Here is a 16819-nt window from a genome sequence, read left to right on the forward strand (position 1 = left end):
GGGAAGCCACTGCTGAATCTCAGGGCAGAATTTGCTGTGATCTCTCTCTACCATATTTATTTCACCAAGGCTAATGAAAATATATTATATTTGGGTTTCTGAGTTGAACCTTTCTTCCTCTTAGCTTATGCTTATTTTTCCTGAATACGTAGAACCCTGGGGCGTGGGAGGAGAGTGGCAGGTCTGGGTTAGCTGGGGTGCCCTATGGTTGATATTGATGTACTACTATATGGGTATCAAGACTATGATAGTGCTCTAGTACTACTATATGCTCTATGATAGAGCTCTAGTACTTCAATATGTCTATGATAGTGCTCTAGTACTACTATATGCCCTATGATAGAGCTCAAGTACTACAATATGTCTATGATAGTGCTGTAGTACTTCTATATGCCCTATGATAGAGCTCTAGTACTGCAATATGTCTATGATAATGCTCTAGTACTACAATGTCTATGACAGTGCTCTAGTACTACTTTATGCCCTATGATAGAGCTAGTACTAACCATATGTACTATGATTGTGCTCTAGTGTCTGTAGTTTGACTAAAAGGGAAATACAGTGTTATTCGTCTGGTTTAGTACTAGCAATGATTCAGTACCATCGTTGAATTGGTCTGAAAGCCTTGGTTTGACAGACTAACAACAGGGAGACTGTGGTTTCATTTCAAGATACTTTCTGAAGCATTTTTAATAGATATAGTTCTTCAAGGTGAGTTTTTGAATCCATCCTGTACTTTGGACAAGCTCAGCTTTACTTGATCACTGCTAGGCCAGTAGGATAATTGTCTGAAAAGAGACAATTCATAAGGGCCAAAACTATAAAACTTTTATTTATATCTACCAAGTAGTTGAAATTAATGGCACTACATCAAGCCCTAATAAGGAGAGGATGAAAACCACTGTTTTTTCAGCCCTCCAGGACTGGTGTTGACTAAAATATGTGTTATTGTACATGTAAAGTATAGACTGTAATTTCCTTAAAAGGGCTTATCTCTCCTGAGTCACGGTGGTCTGAAAGGTTTTGAAATACTGTACTTCAATGTACTTACATGAAACACAAGACATGTTGTTAGTCGTTTCAGACAGTACATATTAGCATACAAAATGGTCTGGTATTAATGTGCACTGATATCTTATTATGACTGCAGAGCGGTTTTGGGCTAAATAACAGAGTAGAAACACACAGAGAAGGAACTGCCTCTATCCACAGATCTTGGATCCGATTACTTTCGCCCCCAGTCCTAATCTAACGTTCTAACAAATCTAAGATGTTGTCTTTTGCACAGTTCAAGCATTCCAGTAAATGAGCAGTGTCCTCTCCTTCCTGCCAAAACCAGCCTAGCTTAGCTGTTAGGAAGACAGCATCTGACCCTGGTCCTGGGGTTAGCGGTAACTTCATTCTAGTCCATAGAAACACGGGTCGTCGCCTTACATCAGGTTACAGGACAGTAGGAGGCCGACCCTAATCGCCCAGCAAGCAGACAGGGATCTTTGATTCTTCTGGTCAAGGGTTAATGGTTTGGGCGCCATGGAGAAACGTTTTGGGGGGGGTCATCTGCATCCAAGTGTCTGGGTTTCACTTATACAATGTGTTTGTGTGTGTGTGTGTGTGTGTACAGTACCGTGAGAGAATCTCTGCACCTCAGGGGTCAGGGGCAAGGTCACGGCACTGACAACCATGTAATGGATCGGTTTTAGATTCACTTCAGATGAACCTTGGATTCAGACAAGCACACGTGCACACAAAGACGCACACACACACACACACAACCATTTTCCTCACACATACTATGTACAGTATGCATTTGTTGTAGGTACAGTAATGATTTAGTAAATGGAGCATAAAGAGTGTGGCTTAAAGCCTAGAGGGGACTGCTGTGCCCTTGAACCAGACTTTTAACCTGACATACCTCACTAAATTCTAATGCTATTTTAAAGACATACAGGATATAAGGAACATCATGTCTTCCTGTAATGCTCTCAGAATAGAAGTGCTTTCGTTTTTTTTTTTTCTCATTTAATCTTCATTCAGCCGAGGACTCCTCAGGCTTGGAAGTCTTAGTGAAAAGCATTAGTGTTTTAGAGAAGACAAAGTGTTAGGACACCATCCCAATACAGAGCGAATTATACTCAAAGACAATATAGACCTACAAAGCTTTTTTACACACCATGACTCTTGGCTAGACATGTCTCTGTCTCTGTTCCCCATTCCTCATGTTTCGTCGGTAGACATGGAGCCGTGGATCCACAGGTTCCAAGCTGAGGGCACGGTGGATTACTCTCAGCTAACCTTTGACCCCAGCCAGAATGAACTGATAGTTGGAGCCAGGTAATCTATTATTTTTTTCTCTTTCTCTCTGTCTTTCATCTACCTCTTTCTTCTACCTCTGTTGCGTGCTCTTTCTCTGTATCGCGCTACCCCTTACTAAACAGTGAATACATCATCAATCCCTTATGAAAATAATTTGATTCACTTGTCACATGCCACAGACATATAGCGTTTTCTGGGGTGTTTTTCAGTAAAGACTTTGTCAAACACAAATTTGACCTTGTGGGGACATTTAGCCAGCACCCATGAGGATAGATCTGACCTTAAATACGTGGGTGCCTGTGTGTATTATGTGTGTGTGCCTACGTATGTCCCGCTGCCGCTAATGACCGTGGTTGTCAAAGCCTTCTCTCCAGAGTTGAGCAGATACCTGAGGAGACAGAGAGCTGGGGAAGCAGGACCAACCGAGAACAGTTGACCTCGGGGAATAAATACATGTACTGCAGATGGATGCAGTAAAATAATGGAGGACTTAGAAAGCCATGCAGGAGCTGACAGCTCAGACAAGGAAAGGGTCCTTGTTGTAGGCATACAAGTCATGCCTACGTTTGTGCGATTCCACAAATTCACAGTGTGTTGAAAACCTTTTCCAGGTGAATGTGCTGAAAGGGTTCCGGTTTTCGTAAAACAGAACTCCTCACAGACACTAGTCCTGTATTTACTTGGAATGGACAGGGTCTAGTCTGGTCTGGTCTGGTTTAGTCTCTCTGGTCTGGTCTAGTCCTATTTAGTTTCTCTCAGGTCTGGTCTAGTTTTTTTCTTTGGAAGAAATGGTTGTAGGAACTTAGTAAAATTGATGTAGTCAATTGTCAAATGTCATGGGCATTGACCTTAGTGGTTATTTTAAAACAATACCTCTGTCAACCTGAAAAGGTGAGTGCAATGGATCTTTAAGTGTCTAAGCTTAAGGGCTTGGGGTTGATTTTGGACTGGTCTACTCTGTCAACACAAATGGGTTCAGTAATACTAGAAGAGGTTTTGAAGTCGCTAGGAGATCATTTTGGATGAACCAGCATTGTCTGAGTGAGTGGGATGGCTGAGAATTTTCTAGGAGTCTGGAAATGGATATGGGATTAGGCCTACTCTGTCTGGATGAATGGGCTATAAATGCTTTGTGTTTGCTATTTTTTACTCCAGATTTAGCTATTTACTAACACAACCAGTGTCAGTCAGGTGGTTGTTCCACCTGACTAACTTGCAATGGCTGCATTAACTGTACTTCACTCTGTTTAAGAACATCTGCCAAATGACTAGGGTGTAAAGAATTACATGAAATAGCATTAAATAACATCAAACTTGCTGGAAGTTTACAGTCCAATTAAGACTGTATATTGGATCCAATTGGTTTGATTCAAGACTTCACATCTGAGCAGGCAAATATAATTGTCTTAGAACTAATTAACCAGAGACGATTCGTCTGTTTGAAAGGACTGAGTGACGATGGCAGCGTCAAGTGAACATTCCCTTTAAGTATGATTTTATATCATTTTATATAACTCGTTAACCAAGAAGGTTTGAACTGAATCTGAAAGAATTGATGCTCTGACATTCAAGGCCAACATTTGTTATCAATTAAACACATCTGCCCTAAAAAAAAATATTACAAAGCTATTATAATGATTAATATTGTGTTACAATGCCAAACCTAATCAAACTGATCCATTTCAAACAAACTAATTCTAGCAACCTCATTCAATAGACCACTCTGTAGGTAATGTGTTGTGAAAAATATGATGTTCCAAATAAATCATTTTGTTTGTAGATGGTATCATTCAAAAGAGATCAAGGCAAGGACAGCACAGCACTTTATTAGAGTGAGGCTTTACCGTCAGCGTTAAAGTTTACTTTAATTTACTCATTTATTCTCATATAATACACATACAGTTGCGCTCAAAAGTTTGCGTACCCTTGGAGAATTGGTAACATATGTACCATTTGTAAAGAAAACATGACTGAGCAGGCAAAACACATGTCTTTTTTTTCTTATGGGATTCACGTTCATTTGACTTGGCAAAATGCCTCCAGGTCATGCAAAGTCTTTGGTCGTGTTGCATGAACCCCATGTTTCAGATCTCCCCAGAGTGGCTTGATGATTTTAAGAACTGTGATGGCCACTCCAGAATCTTCAACTTTTTCTCCTGTAACCACTGGAGGGTCAACTTGACCTTGGACTTAGGGTCATTGTCGTGCCGGAATGTCCAAGAGCGTTACTTGCGCAGCTTTTGAGCAGAAGAATGTAAATTGTCTGCCAGTATTTTCTGATAAAATGCTGCATTCATTTTGCCATACATTTTCACAAGATTCCCCATGCCTTTAGTAATCACACACCCCCAAAACATCAGTGAGCCTCCAACATGCTTCACAGTGGGGATGGTATTCTGTTCACTATAGGCCTTGTTGACCCTCTCCAAACATAGCGCTTATGGTTGTGACCATAAAGCTCTATTTTGGTCTCGTCACTCCAAATTACAGTGTGCCAGAAGCTGTGAGGCGTGTCAAGATGTTGTCAGGCATATTGTAACCAGGCTTTTTTGTGGCATGGGCACAGGAAAGGCTTCTTTCTGGCAACTCAACCATGCAGCTCATCTTTGTTCAAGTATCGTCGTATTGTGCTCCTTGAAACAACCACACTGTCTTTTTCCAGAGCAGCCTGTATTTCTCCTGAGGTTACCTGTGGGTTTTTGTTTGTATCCTGAACAATTTTTCTGCCAGTTGTGGCTGAAATCTTTTTCGGTCTACCTGACCATGGCTTGGTATTAATAGATCTCCAAATTTTCCACTTCTTAATAAGTGATTGAACAGTACTGACTGGCATTTGCAAGGCTTTGGATATCTTTTTTAATCCTTTTTCATCTTGCATTGCAATTTAAAAAGCCACATGTGTGGGAAATTAACCTTTAATTGCCATTTTCACCTGTGTGTCACCTTGTGTGTCTGTAACAAGGCCAAAAATTCAAGGGTATGTAAACTTTTGATCAGGACCATTTGGGTGATTTCTGTTATCATTATGATTTAAAAAAGGAGCCAAACAACTATGTGATTATAAATGGCTTCATATGATCACTATCCTAAAATAAAAGTCAGGTTTCTTTGCATGATCAATCATATTTCCAAAATCAATGCCAGAATTTCCCAATTTCTGTCAGGGTGTGCAAACTAATGAGCACAACTGTACATATCAAAACAATGATTGAGATCAGTTTAAAAAATAAAATCTCTAATGGTAGCGATTTTACTTTGCATAGGGTGAGCTGATCTTATGGCAGAAACTCCTGCCCAGATTAGGGCATACCACTAGGGTACTTTTATATCTGAATCTTCATTATGGTTTTGTCAGGACTTTGTTTATAAACCACAAAGATACAATATATCTAGTTTAAGTCAATGTTAGTGAAGTAGCATAACCAAGGATTCCTTCATGTGGTTTTATTTGAACACAAGTTAAATAGTAATATTTAGGTGCTTCCTCCATGGTTTGTTGAGAGAAAATGACTTGAATATACAGTAGGTAAATTAACTAAAAGATATTGTTGAGCACCTTATTTTTGGACCACTTCTCACTAGTATCAGGTTCTGTCCTTTTACAATAGATCACGTGGTCATCTCTCCTTTCTCTGTCATTTCTTCCTTTCAGGAATCATCTGTTCAGACTTAATCTGGAGGACCTCTCCTTGATCCAGGTGAGATTGAGCATTACCCGAATCCCACTATCACTCTCACTTGCTCCCTCTAAATCATATTCCCATCTACTGGAGATCTCCCTCTCTCACACGCTCCTACAAAGCTCTCCTTCTACGCTTCCCTGTATAATCCTGCTCTCTTTCTTGTATTGTCTCTCTTTGCTACTCTTCCTTCATTCCTCCCCCATCTCATGGTGTCGGGTGAGAGAGTAGCTGTTTGTCTTATCTCTGTGTGTACAGTAATGGCAGTAATGCAGTCATTGTCCTGATACTTCTAGAACCAGCTCAGCCTCCAGCCATGTGAACAACAACAGGTTGTTAGGACGTCCCTGGAACACCAGGAGGTTGTCACGGTCCCCAGAACATTCCCGATTTGTCCGGGAGGGCTTTGGAAAACTGTCGCAAACAAGACAACACGCCTGTGATTGCGTACATGTAGTTAACATAATGACAACCCCGGGAACAATTCAAGTGTTGTAATGGTTTCGCGGATCATCACAACATCATTATGTCAAGTGGAAAGAAAATGCAGGATCTTTATTATTTGGGGCCTGAAATGCACCATGCGCCACAGGGGGTTGTCATCCAGCAGTGGAGTGTGAGAGGCCTATCTGGGATAAGCGGGATCTGGGTTGTCTGCCAGCCACCGTAGCTCGTGTTAATGCCCGATCTGTCTGACACGGGTCTTCTCTGCAATCAGTGTTAATGCCCGCTGGCGGTCTGACATTCCTCTGGTTCTCCGGATCAGCCCGGTTCTGCTACTGTCCTTGGTATATTTACCATTTGCTAGCTATTTACCCCTTGTGTTCTGTCCACCTCCCAGAGAAGAAATGAACCGATGACTGGATCACTTTTGCCCTCTGTACTAAGTTAAGACTGGCAGAGCCAAACATTTTCACTTTGTAAACTCATGGATAAATTCTATGACATTTTTTTTTCAGAATATTTTCAATGTCTTGTTGGTTATCAGTCAACAACACTTTGTCAGCATGAATATGTTTTGACCAGAGAAAATATTGTGTCTCTCAACATACAGTCTCTCAACATACAGCCTAATCAATAAGTTCTCAATATGCAACCAAATGTTTCCTTATCCAACGCTCGTTTTCCCACATCTGTCTCTGCCTCATTCATCCCTTCATCTCTTTATGACATAGGAATCATTATCCCAGCATGCTTCTCTCGTCTACTTGATTTCCCTGGTTGAATGCTGTATGTGTGTCTGCCCCCTGTGAAGCTAAGCATCTTGTTTCCCAGTGTGTAACCAGGCAAACATTGACACGTTAGGGGTTGATCTGGATCCACTCCTGAAGATAAACAGCAGGCTCCTTCGATGCTCTAGACTGAGGCTACACTCAGGCTGTATACACCCTCAGCAACCAGAATCAGAGGGAAAGGAGGAGAGGGCAGAGAAGGGGGAGAGAATAGGGCTGATGGAGGAAGGGAAGGAGAGGGATACATTGATATAGGTGAAGGAAATGTGAACAAGGGAAAATGTAGGAACGAGAGATGGGAGAGAGACAGTGACAGACAGATGGGAGACAGTGACTGACAGAGACGGAAGACAGTGACTGACAGAGACAGGAGACAGTGACTGACAGAGACAGGAGAGAGACAGTGACAGACAGATGGGAGACAGTGACTGACAGAGACGGAAGACAGTGACTGACAGAGACGGGAGACAGTGACAGACAGAGATGGGAGAGAGTGACTGACAGAGACGGGAGACAGTGACTGACAGAGACAGGAGACAGTGACTGACAGAGACAGGAGAGAGACAGTGACAGACAGAGATGGGAGAGAGTGACTGACAGGGACGGTAGAGAGACATTGACAGACAGAGGTGGGAGACAGTGACTGACAGAGACAGGAGAGAGATAGTGACTGACAGAGATGGGAGAGAGACAGTGACAGACAGATGGGAGAAAGACTGATAGTAAAAGCAAGGCAGAGTGAGTCAGCAAAACCAGAATAGAGGTAGACCTCATTGAGAAAGGCAGAGCTCCATTGGGTGGTACTCTTTTATTGTTGCTCCCTGTGACAGGGCTGGTTTTAAAAAGCTCTATGCCGTCTCTACATCCCCTCCTCCCTCTTTATTACCAGATCCAATCACCCCTCTTGTCCTTTATACTATGCCTTGCTCCGCTATCCTACAGAGCATAGAATTTTAACAGTTTGGCATTAAAGTGCCCAGTGTTTACAGATTTAAATTGAATATCACCTATTATTGCAAGAATAATCTGAAAATGGCTTTCTTTTATTCATTATGTTAATAGGAAGCTATTCCATATTGGAAGGGTGTTACTCCAGCAACAGCATGGTGAGGTCATTAAAAATAGGAACTTGAAGACACTGCTGATTGGTCAGCTGACTGATTTCTCTCAGCAGAATGACGTCTTCCTGTATGACATTATTGAAACTCTGTTTGTGATGGGTTTTTTTCTTCCATTATTTTTGTTTGGCCACAATTTCAAGTCAACAACATTATTTGGGTTGAAGTTAACACACTGAAGTTTTAAAAAGTGAGATTTCACTGGGTCGTTACTTAAAGTTTTGTGATATGAAGCCCCCCCCCCCCAATACGTTGAATTGGTTTTTCACTTTTTGTTCCACTCTTTATACTAAAGTCCCAGGTCTCTTCCATGACACATTGAAACAGGCTATTGAGTCTAGGAAATTAAAGGAAGAAAGCAAATTATTCTGACTGTACCATCTATTGGCCGATATGGCAATCAAGAGCAGGGTAATTGCAAGTAATAGTAACATTCGAAGTTCAGTTGGTACATCCAAATAAACAATACATTTCCAAGCCAATGTTATTCCAAATGTTTAAATGTATTTTATACATTAAGATAGATACATTATAACATGTATAATAAACAGTTCAAATGTATCCTTAAATCCATTCTCTCTTGTCCTCCTCCCTGTTTCTGCTCTTATTCAGCCTCCTGGCTCCTCCTCTCATCTTTCTCTTTTTCCCTCAATTCCACAACTCCTTTTACATTGAAAGTTTTTCAGTGGGTATATTGTTATTAAAACAGCAATGCCCTCAAATATGACTTTAAATCAATTCTCATAGGTTTTGTTGCTGGTTCTTCACTACATTCAAAGAGAAAGGAGTTCACTGTACAGATCATTATATTGGAAAATAGTGTACACCCACTCATATACACCCACTCATGTCTATTTGATAAGTTCCTAAAATAATGCTTTAGTACAATACATCCATACCCATTGGAATTAGATTAACACAATGTATTACCCAAATAGTACCGCTTTAAATAACTGAATATGTACATAATGTGTTCTTGTCACGGTTGTGGTAGGACACAGGCGCAGAGACGAAAAGGTGAAAAAATAAACAAAACAATAGCAGCAACCAGTGACGTAAGTCAGCATGTACAAACCAAACCAAAATGAACCACCCCGGGTGTGGCCACACCCAGAACATAAATACAGTCCCCAATTGGAGGCAACGATCTACACCTGCCTCCAATTGGGGAGACCACAAAGGATTAAAGGTGGCTAAAGGCACCACCTTCTGTCCTGTCCTGACTGTGGCCCCCAGCGCAGAGATGGCTAGGGTCATAGCCAGGACGTGACAGTTCTGATTAAACTGAACGCTGAGATCTGGGATGTCACATGCATGCTTTTTTGAAATAAAACAACAAACAGGGAAGACGTAATATTTCATTTTCGATCGATATTATGTCCCTCATGTTTAAAATATTTTTGAAGCCAACTTCCTTCTTCAAAGTACTGTATTAATGACTAATAAAGGAGACCTTCAGCAGTGTTTCTAGTGATTTAGTGGGTGGTGGCAGTTGCCAGCCAGCTAAATACCCTCTATGTATCCTGTGGTACTGCAGATATAGAGTTCACCTGGAGATCGATACCGGCTGAGCCCTGCTATCATAATCTCACTGGCCTCTGTTACCTCAGCAAAATACTATTTTTCTCTCATTCCCCCCTTCCAGCCGTTTCTATTGCCTCAGTCTCTCTGCCAGTAATAAACAAATGCATTAAAAGTTCAGAACAACTGCGGAGAAAAAAATGAGTCAAGTCCTCTTGGTGAGGAAGAGATGAACTGGAGGGATGGAGGGAGATGGAGCGAGAGCAAGAGAGGGAGAAACAGAGAGATAGAACTCTTTTGCCATTGCTGTGTGTTTGATTGCATTCCCTATGGATTTTCTCTTCAATTGGGGCTATGAACAGGAAGGGTACAGGCGACTCAGACGTGAGATAGGACTTTGATGTTTACGACACAGAAAACCTCTCAGAATACAAAGCCAAACAATGATTTGAAGTGAAAAGTTTCTGAAAAGTTTCTGATTGCCATCAAAAACACATTCAGAATACAAAAAGGGGATTGGAAAGTTTCGGGTTCATATAGACTCTGGGAGCAGAAAACCTGTGCTCGGCTATGATTTGCTCGTGCGAACAGCCCTGACACCTCTACCCCTACACCCAATATCCACCTATCTTGGTCCCGTTCTCTTACCCACAACACCCCACTCTTATTTCTGTCGCCACCCTACCAGCCTCACCCCTTGCCAACCCTAGTCAGCAGTCAGGCTTGGCACCACTGTGCCTGCACCCCCATGAGCTCATGCACTCTATACAGTGGCTGCTGTGTAGTAAGCCGAGCAGCTTGCTGATTAATCACCTGCTCTTTATCTGCATTGTGTTCACATCCTATTGTGTTGCCCACTGTGATGGATGATCACCTGGGCTCTGGACCTCAGCGTTCTTTCCAGCCTCTTGGCTCATCTCCTTCTTTCTCCCTCTTTTTTCTCCCTCTCTTTCTCTATCTCTCTGTTCTTCAGAGAAGGAAAAACATACAATTTTGAATCTATTATTATTGAGCTGTTTTCGTTGAACAGGAACTCAAAGGCGGTGTAGTTGTATAGATGGTGCCGTGGATGGAAACCTTACATAACATTTTTATTGGATGGCTTCCGTAGGTGGTACAGCATTGTCCACAGTGAATGGGGAGCACAGTTGCTGAAATGAACCTTTCCCTGAAACTATTCACTGAACCATTCATGAGTATGGCATGAAAAACACTAGATTTTTATATTTGCTATAATGAAGGCTTCTCCGGCAAGATGCACCATTCCATTTCCCAGTCTGTTGTATTTCATGAGCTTCTTTCTTCCCATTCCTCGTTCTGTCTGAAAGACAATTACCCCTGCTAATCAAATGCTAATGAAACACCTCCGCTAGCTCGAACAGCAGCGCTAATTCAATTGGCCAAATCGGAATAACTTGCCCATTTAAATGCATGGAATAATACAGAGGGGGGAATCAGCGGAATGGGGGGTACACAATAGACATCCACATCACTCAAGGATAACTTGGACTGGTCTTTTAAAAGGACTGAGAAGGGTGATGGGGTTTAGAACATAATAGTTTGACCCTGGTCACTGTTGACCCTGATTACCTGACCACAGTGTCTGTTTGCCTTGTCTGTTCTCTCTGTTCAGATACGCTATGGGATTGTTGGAACGTCTTGATTTATTATGTCCTACAGCATATCCTACCCTACAATATGTTATGTTACATCCTACAGTGTATTCTACATTAAATCCTACAGTACATTGTATATTACTTCCTAAAGTACATATCACATTACATCCTACATAACATCCTACTGCACATCCTACTGCACATCCTACATTACATTCTACATAACTGTACATCCTACAGTACATCCTACATTACATCCTACTGCACATCCTACATTACATTCTACATTACTGTACATCCTACAGTATATCCTACAGTGCATTATTGTACATTCTACAGTACATCCTACATTACATCCTACATTACTGTACATCCTACATTTCACCCTACATTACATCCTACAGTACATCCTACAGTACATCCAAGAACCTCTATGAAATTAACATGCTTTGCATACAGAATTTTACAACCAATACGAAGAAAAACCTAAATGTTTTTTTTTAAATAGTTTTTCTAAATTATATACAAGTTTACATTATTTGGCTACTGGTTTAATATATAATTAGGTTAAATATTTGTTTTGAACCCTACATCAAGATTGTACAAACTAAGAGTTAAAAAAATAACACTCAAACCCACTGTTAAATGGCCACAACTAAAGTGAAAGCATGTAGAAGTGATTATGGACTTCAAATCAAATGTTTAATGTGGCCCTCAAGCTAAATTGTTTGCTTACCCCTGCCCTACATGCTGACTGACAGATGTGCTCCAACTATGCTGTAACTCACTGGACTGAAACACATTCAGATATTACTTTCAATTTCCAGCAGCCACTTTCATGTCAGAACCTTTCTTTGGTTTACATCAGCCGACTACAATCAGAATCCTTAATGTCGCTCAAACACAAAGTAACATTGATCAGATACATATGTTTGGATCACGCCTCAGTGTCTCTCACATCTCCCCGTATCTTTATCATAACGGCCTTATCTTATAGAGGAGTCCTTAGATTCCCAAGAAAGTCCTCAGTGTAGACAGTGTTCTGGCTCTCTTCATTCAAAATATATGCAATGATATGTGCAATATCATGTCTTCCATCATCCCTCTCTTTCTACCTACTATCTGTCGTCTGTTCTGTATCTCTCCCTTTCTTCTTCTAGTGTTCCCGTTTTTTTCTCTCTCTCTGTGCTTGTCCAGAAATCTTTCTATGTTCTGAGCCCCCTGACCCACTCTCCTTCTCTCTCGCTCCTCTGTCTCTCGCTGTCTCTCTTCTGCCCACGCTCCTAATGTGTCTCCCTTCCACCCACCTCAGGGTGACAATAGTCCCTCAGTCAGTAAAGACACACACATGGGTCAGCACAAAGGCTCATCTCTTGGTGACCATACATAACAGGGGACAGTGTAGTGAAGAGGGTGGGCTGAGGGAACATGCATGCCTTACCTCCAGATTCAAATCGCTTTAAGCAGCAAACACTGAGTCCCTCCCCCGTATGGTATTATGCCTTAAAGCTGCTTTCAGATCAGTAGGTAGCTTCTGAAAGTCAGCTACAAAAGTATGTGTGTCATGGACCCTAAAGTTGAATGCTAAATATAACAAATGTCAGTACATTCTAGGGATTATATTTTACTCTGAGAGCTGATTCGTCTTCGGAGCACAATGAGGCTAAACAATAGGGTTGTAATGGGTTTTTAATGTTTAAACACGTTGGCTCTAGACTTGGCATCACTGCACGGCAGCCCTTTATACTGGTCCATTTGATGTCTAGGACTTGAGGTACCATGGTGTGAGAGTTGGTAAATGATGCCAGTATTTCACTGGTTTAAGGATAACGGAGACTATAAACCTCATATGTTAGTATAGTTCTTTTTTTTTTTTTAAAGACTGTAGTAGGTATATGTCATTTTTCTGTTTTGAAATGATTGTATTTCAGTATTATGAATTTATAGAAAAGTGATTTGGGCTAATTACTTATTAGTGTCCACAAACTCTTGTAAAATCATTGCTTTTCTAAAAAGGCGCTCGTACAGTCACACGTGGTATCGCAGACAGACCATAGAATCTATATGTTGGAGGTGGCCCAGACCTTATTTCTGAGAGCACGTACCACACACACCTCGCAGGGACAGCCCGTGCTGTGCGTGCCGGGCTGCTAGTGCTGATGTGTGGTTTGTCAGAGAGGCACTGGCCCCAAAATAGCCAGCTTCGTTCTGGAATGTCAGCTGGCCCCCTGACAGATAGAGTTGATTGGTGGCCAACCCCATACACCCATTCTCAACGGCCACACGGAGTGGACACTCGCACGCAGGCATTCACGCACGCACACACACACACACACACACACAAACACACACGCACACACACACACAAACACACAACCACTGGCCCCCCATCCATTGTGTGCTTGGTTTCTACACTGGTGGCTTTTCATGTAGCAGCCCTGCCCCCCCCCCCCCCCCCCGCCCCTTCACTTTCCCTCTCTCTCCTGACTCCACTTGAACCTGCCACTAGGCGTGCATGCGAGTGCACGCGCGTGTGTTTGATAGCTCCTATTTCTCGTTCCTTCCTTCAGGCCATTGGGTCGGCGCAGTTAAGGTTCCCTCATAAAACACAAAGGGTCTCAGGTCACTGCTCGTCTCTGAAGAGGAAATGAAAGAAAGTTTCTGATAGTCCTGAGGGATTTCAGAGTATCCTCACTATCTCTCTAGCTGCCTGATATGGAGATGATGTACAGTTGCATATTCTTGGATTCGGAAACATAATGATTTATCTACTAAGCACCTGGTCTCTTGTCGAAAAAGACAATTTCAGCTAATTCAATTCGAATGGTCCTTATATGAAGTACAAATAAGCAGTAGCAGGTTGTACTGTACGCAGTTGTTCTGAACTTGTTGTACTGCACATCCTCTGAATGATGTAATGCCTAGTTCTTTCTAGTAGTTTTTAATAGAACACCCACTATGACTCCATGCTAAAACACAGATTACTGTTCATTTTAGTGGAGTTTGTGCATTTAAGGACGTTAGCGTGAATTTCTGTTGGTACAAGAGAGAGTAATTCAAGCGTTTATTGAATGGTATCGCAGCAAGTGTTGTTTCTTTGGTTGTTGTACGTGTCTCAGTTAGGAAATGGCAATACACACTCAACCCGGAATTCACCAGAGTACTATAAGCCCATTGGCTAATTTCAGTCGCAAGCTTTGCCAGAACGTGACTTCCTGTGAACCTGACTTCCTGAGAGAGTATAGAAACAGTGTAAAGTTGTTCCTAACTTAACAAAGCATAAATTCACACGATATTCTCACACTGTACAGTTACAATAGCTAATAGTGGATAATTAAGTTACATCAGGACAGTGATTTATAAAGAAACATTCCCTTCAGTCGCTAATCTCTGAGGGCGCACAATGGCCTGTCCCCTTAAACGTGATTAAATTGTCCCTCCATCATCTCTCTGGCTTGACGACTGCTATCATTTCATTCAATGAAAACGGATCTTTTATCAATGAAATCTCCCTGGAAGTTCACAAGTGAAATGACAGTGGAGGAAGCCGTGTGTATTGGATTCTCCCCCTTAGAGGATAGTCCTGGGTTTTATCTTCTAATTCCTTTCGGGCCAGTAAAAATGTGAGTAACATCCACCCTTTCCTCTCGTGTAAATCAAATTGACATTCAGCCCTGTGCTCGCTCTCTCATGTCTAAGTGTCCCTCATTTTCTCCGTTGGCGTAAATCACGTTGGGATTTGGCTCCATGCTCTCTCCTTAGTGTCTGGAGTGGACTCTAGCGGGTGAGCATGTTAATTGGATTCAGTGTTCGCATTTAACGTTCACATCTTACACAGACATGGCGCGGTCTGTGTAGACGTGTCGGGCCTATCCTCTTACTCTAAGCCCAAGTCAATTCTGCCTCATCCATACAAATGAATGGCTAGGTCGTAGTGGTCAGTACAGCCGCACCTGATCAATCTCACCTATCTCACGTATTTAGAAACAATTGGATGGGAGATCTCCTGCCGACTGCACTGAAATGCTAATATCGCGTTGAACTCTCACCATGACTATTTATCGGGTTTCCACTGTCTCGTGTTTTCAAGCTGTTTCACTGTTTGTTTGTAATGTTCTGGTGTGTTTATTATTTTTTTTGACAGGAGGCGGAGTGGCACTGTGATGAATTCACTAAAGGAGCCTGCTTCAGCAGGGGAAAGTCAGAGGTGAGCCCATTAACACACATATCCCAGCATAAAACAAGGCAACGCAAACAAGTAGCCTGGGGTAGATAAATCTGCGGTATGTAAAACATGGATGAACATTCCATAGGAATCACATTTATTGTACGCTGTTCCAAAGTAACTGCCCTATTTGCCTTTATTTATAGAAAAGCCATAGTTTTTTTTAGGCCGATGAATGAATGCAATAAAATAACATGTGCTTTTATGTGAAATAATTCCTCCCACCTTTGACACAGGGGTGCTTTCCGTGGTACTGAACCTTTTCTGTAGCTTGTCTGTTTCAGTAGTTGAACAATCTGTAAGTTAGTCCATAGTTCCCGCTGACAAAATCAGTGCAATAAGTGGGCTATCACTTACAGTAAAAAAAAAACAACAACACTAACTTGAAAATGAAAAGGAGCTGCACCTTTCAGTAAAAGAGAACTAGGCTGTTAGATGTTTACATTTCATTAACCTTGGAAAGCTACAATATTATCAGATTATTATAATTTTTTTGCTGGGCTTAAATGCTCTTCAATAGCACTTCCAGTTAAAACAGGAATGCCGGGAAACCTGAAAGCCCTGGCAAGTTGATAGATTCTCAAGAAAACATTCAACCTTGGTACAAGTGGACAGAGACAGATTTGTAGCACCCCATGATTTCGACATACCTCTTAGTGGTTGAGTTATATACAAATCAAACCTGAGACAATATTTCTTGGACAGCAATGTGTGATTAATGTCTATGGTAGGATTTAGTGGGATAAGTCCACACCTTACATTATACTGAGGGTAAACGGACAGTGTTGTCCTCTTTCTTCTGTTTGTGTGATGGAGGTGAATGTGTTTCTTCTGCTCCCCTCTGCGCCCCTCTGCTCTTCATAACTGAACAGGACCCTGCCAGTACTCAACTGGAGCATTTTGTGAATTCTTTTGAGTCATTGAGAATGGCCTTCTATATGTTTATCCCCCTGTGTAAGGTGGTTAGAGGCCCGTCACACATACACTCACAGCACATAATTGGCATGCAGCAACTGGCCAGTATATGATTGTCATTTTAAATTACAGACTAAACTCCCTTAGTCCTAGGGTGTTGTTCCCCACTGTTCAAGACTGTCAACTTCACTTCACTTCA

At 41.7% G+C, this 16819-nt stretch overlaps 1 protein-coding gene across 4 annotated transcripts in view; it reads left to right on the top strand.

The window, feature by feature from the left end:
* The window catches only part of sema5a (sema domain, seven thrombospondin repeats (type 1 and type 1-like), transmembrane domain (TM) and short cytoplasmic domain, (semaphorin) 5A), a 121744-nt gene that overhangs the window by 43768 nt on the left and 61157 nt on the right, over positions 1-16819 (top strand). For all 4 annotated transcript variants that reach the window (XR_004575098.1, XM_034289437.1, XM_034289438.1 and 1 more), the window contains exons 3-5: positions 2232-2331; positions 5966-6011; positions 15625-15687. Coding sequence is in view for 3 of the 4 variants with exons in the window: in XM_034289437.1 (XP_034145328.1) it covers positions 2232-2331; positions 5966-6011; positions 15625-15687 (209 nt within the window). In the remaining variant the exon portion in view is untranslated. The remainder of the gene's footprint in view (positions 1-2231; positions 2332-5965; positions 6012-15624; positions 15688-16819) is intronic.

This window comes from Esox lucius, chromosome 21 (genome assembly GCF_011004845.1).
Source record: "Esox lucius isolate fEsoLuc1 chromosome 21, fEsoLuc1.pri, whole genome shotgun sequence".
In the NCBI taxonomy this organism is placed as follows: Eukaryota; Metazoa; Chordata; class Actinopteri; order Esociformes; family Esocidae; genus Esox; species Esox lucius.